The sequence below is a fragment of the Corvus brachyrhynchos genome, unplaced genomic scaffold (assembly GCF_000691975.1).
Source record: "Corvus brachyrhynchos isolate BGI_N302 unplaced genomic scaffold, ASM69197v1 scaffold3, whole genome shotgun sequence".
In the NCBI taxonomy this organism is placed as follows: Eukaryota; Metazoa; Chordata; class Aves; order Passeriformes; family Corvidae; genus Corvus; species Corvus brachyrhynchos.
The window spans coordinates 13109211-13112198 of record NW_008237619.1 but is presented as its reverse complement, the minus strand read 5'-3'; the positions used below and the strand labels follow the sequence as shown (position 1 = coordinate 13112198).

General features: G+C 47.7%; 1 protein-coding gene across 1 annotated transcript in view; it reads left to right on the top strand.

Moving 5' to 3' along the window:
• Nucleotides 1-2988, top strand: part of LOC103614051 (vesicle-associated membrane protein 1) — a 7915-nt gene that overhangs the window by 3026 nt on the left and 1901 nt on the right. Inside the window, exons 2-4 of the mRNA XM_017731657.1 lie at nt 120-279; nt 1112-1270; nt 1519-1570. Coding sequence (XP_017587146.1) covers nt 120-279; nt 1112-1270; nt 1519-1570 — 371 coding nt within the window. The remainder of the gene's footprint in view (nt 1-119; nt 280-1111; nt 1271-1518; nt 1571-2988) is intronic.

The window sequence follows — 2988 nt, the reverse complement described above, 5'->3', positions numbered from 1 at the left end:
GGGCTCCCGAGGCTGCTGCCAGCACTGCTCCAGCCTGGGGACACGGGTTCGCATGGATTTGGGGAGGCTCTCTCTCGAGCGGCTGAGTTTTGTCTTCGCTCATGTGTGTGTTTCCTTAGGTCTGACCCAGCTCAGCAGCCTGCTCCCGGGGCTCCCGAAGGAGGGGCTCCCGAAGGAGGAGCTCCCGAAGGGGCAGCCCCCGGTGGGGGTCCCCCCGGGGCTCCCACCAATCTGAGCAGCAGTCGCCGCCTGCAGCAGACGCAGGCCCAGGTGCAGGAGGTCAGTAGCTCTGCCAGCCCGGCTGGCTTCCCTGTGGGATGCCTGGACCCTTCTCCCACTGCTCTGCAGCAGCGATGTTCTTGACCAGTGTCTGTGGCAGAGGGGTGGCTCCTTTTGTTATGCCAATGCCAGAAATTAATTAATACTCGATACTCAAAAATAGGGTGGCAAACCTATTAAAGAGGCTGGAGGAGAAATTGCTTTATGTTTAAAAGCCGCTTAATTCTAGATACGACTTCCACGGACCAGGCTTGGTAGATTTTTTTTTTTTTTTTGTTACCTCGTAATCGTGCATCTCTTATGGAAATAAAGCTGTACAGCATCCAGGACAGCTCTTAATCCCTGCGGGCCCCTTCAAGGGAACAGCGTGTGCGGTGATGTGGGGGAATCCTTGCCTGGCTTCCCGGGATCAACGTCAGTGGATTGGCTGCTGACGCGCAGTAGCGCCTTTGTGCCTCACCGGGGCAGCAACATGAAGCTCATAAGTTAATTTTGCAGCTCTCGGGAAGTGAGCATATGACTCCTCTCATGAGGAGGGTGGCTTTGGCGTGCTGCTGGAATGGAGAGCTCTTAAAAGCAGATGAGAATGTGAGGCTGAGGACCTGGCTGGAGTGTATTGAACTGATATTTTAACAGTGAGTCTCGGGTTTTTTTTCATTTCAAAGTAGGCAGTGACTTGAAACAACTTCTTTCTTACCCTGATCCTTTCCCCCCCCCCCCTTGTTTATGTTTTTTGTTTGTTAGTATCACAACATCAGTTACTGGCTAAGTTACTCCTGTTTTTCAACTGTCTTTACCCCTATAACTGCTCCCACCGTTCTCCCTCCTGCAGGTGGTTGATATAATGTGTGTAAATGTAGACAAGGTGCTGGAACGAGATGAGATGCTGTCAGAGCTGGATAACCGGGCAGATGCACTTCAGGCTGGTGCCTCAATATTTGAAAGTAGTGCAGCAAAACTGAAAAGGAAGTACTGGTGGAAGAACTGCAAGGTGAGTTTCCTAGTACCATCATCTCCTTCATCAGGAGGGAACTGGGCTACCCCTCTCCTGCAGGGCTTTGCAAGCGTAGCTGGGGCTTAGTAACAATTTCAAATGCTTAAGATTCTTTCACTGTGGGAAGGCTTTGAGGCCTCGGCTGTCACACCTTCAGGGCCTGGCTTACGTTCCCTGGCTGTCAGGAAGGATGTGAATTTGTCAGTCTGTTCTGAGTGTTGCTCTTGGACAATCTTTTTCTCCAGATGATGATCATGATGGGAGTGATTGGTGCCATTGTGGTGGTGGTGATTGCAAGTAAGTACCAAAAACCTCAGGCTCAAAGGTGAGGAAACACCAGCTCTAGAGTACTTTAAACTTTTCCTTTTTGGTTTGGGATCTCGAGGGTTTTAGTTGCATAAGTGTTATCTCCAGTCTTTGGGGAAGGGAGGTGGAAGTGCTGGAACTCCCTCACTTAGTGTGGAAATGGTATGCTTTACCTAGCATATGAGGAATGGGGGATGCCATCATTGTAGAAATGGGGAATTCTGCCTGCCGGGTCAGGTAAACCTGTAAGTATGAGGGGCACTTACCCTGGTGTGGGTGGGTTGGCAAATTCCTGCCCTGGTGGGCGGTTTGGAGTTCTCTGAGGGACCTTTGGTGTAACTTGCCCTTTTGTTCTTTTTTTCTTTTTTGTGTTGCTTTGTCTCCAGTCTACTTTTTTACTTAAAAAAGGTCTTCAGTCTGCAACGTACTGTCCCCTATTACCTTGCCTGTCTCTTCTTGCCTCTGAATTTTTCCTTTCCTTCCCTTTCCTTCCCTTTCACCTAGCTTCTTCATTGATTTCTTTATTGGTTTTATCTTGTGTATAGGACTCTGAGCTGCTTACTAAACATAGATAGATTTTTCAATAGCTGCTGCAGCTTTAGGGAGCATCCTCTAAGTTTAGAGGAAAGGGAAGTTGAGGAGGAGTGGGTAGTTATTTGCTCCTGCTCTTCTACAGGGAACTTTTTGTGTTTATTTTTGGGTGTAAGCTTGTCAAATAGTGCCTGTGTGAACTCTAGCAAAATAAGAATGCCTTAACACAGTGCCTTTTGGGATGAAGGACTTCAGCATGTGAGAGTCTTTAGTGTTCTGCCTAAAAAGAGTGGCAGCATGACTTGAGCTTTTCATTGAGCTTCTGAAATAAAAGCTAGTTTGTGTTGGCCAGTGGCTGTGAGCCATCTAAGCTACACGTAGTGATGTAGATTTCTCTAGCCATGGAGAGGTGAGCACTTGAAGAAATGATTTATTCTGCCTGTCCTCATTTCCAGATGACTTGCTGCCTGAACATGGCCATTTCAGTTTTTATAAAGGAGGGCCTACATGATTACCTCAGTCAAGTGCAAAAGGCTAAACACAGTTCAATGAAAGGAGCATTGCCACTATCTAAAAGGCGTGTGTGGGAGTAAAGTCTCCCTCCACAAGGAACAAAAGAACAGCAATTAGTCTGGTGGGGAGTGCCAAATATGCCTTTCATCTATGCACACACAAGCCAGGACCCTGTAGCTTCCTACTATCTTGTAGCTCTCCAGAAGGAAGACTTTGGAGTAGTGGAAAAATGGGAATTGGTGTTTTACTTTTATGTGCCTAGGTTGAACATCAAGGAAGCTCACTGCCATAGCAGATAGAGGTAAAGGGGACTGGAGGTATTCCAGATGAGACTGAATGAGCTGCACAGCTTTCTGATTAAAAAT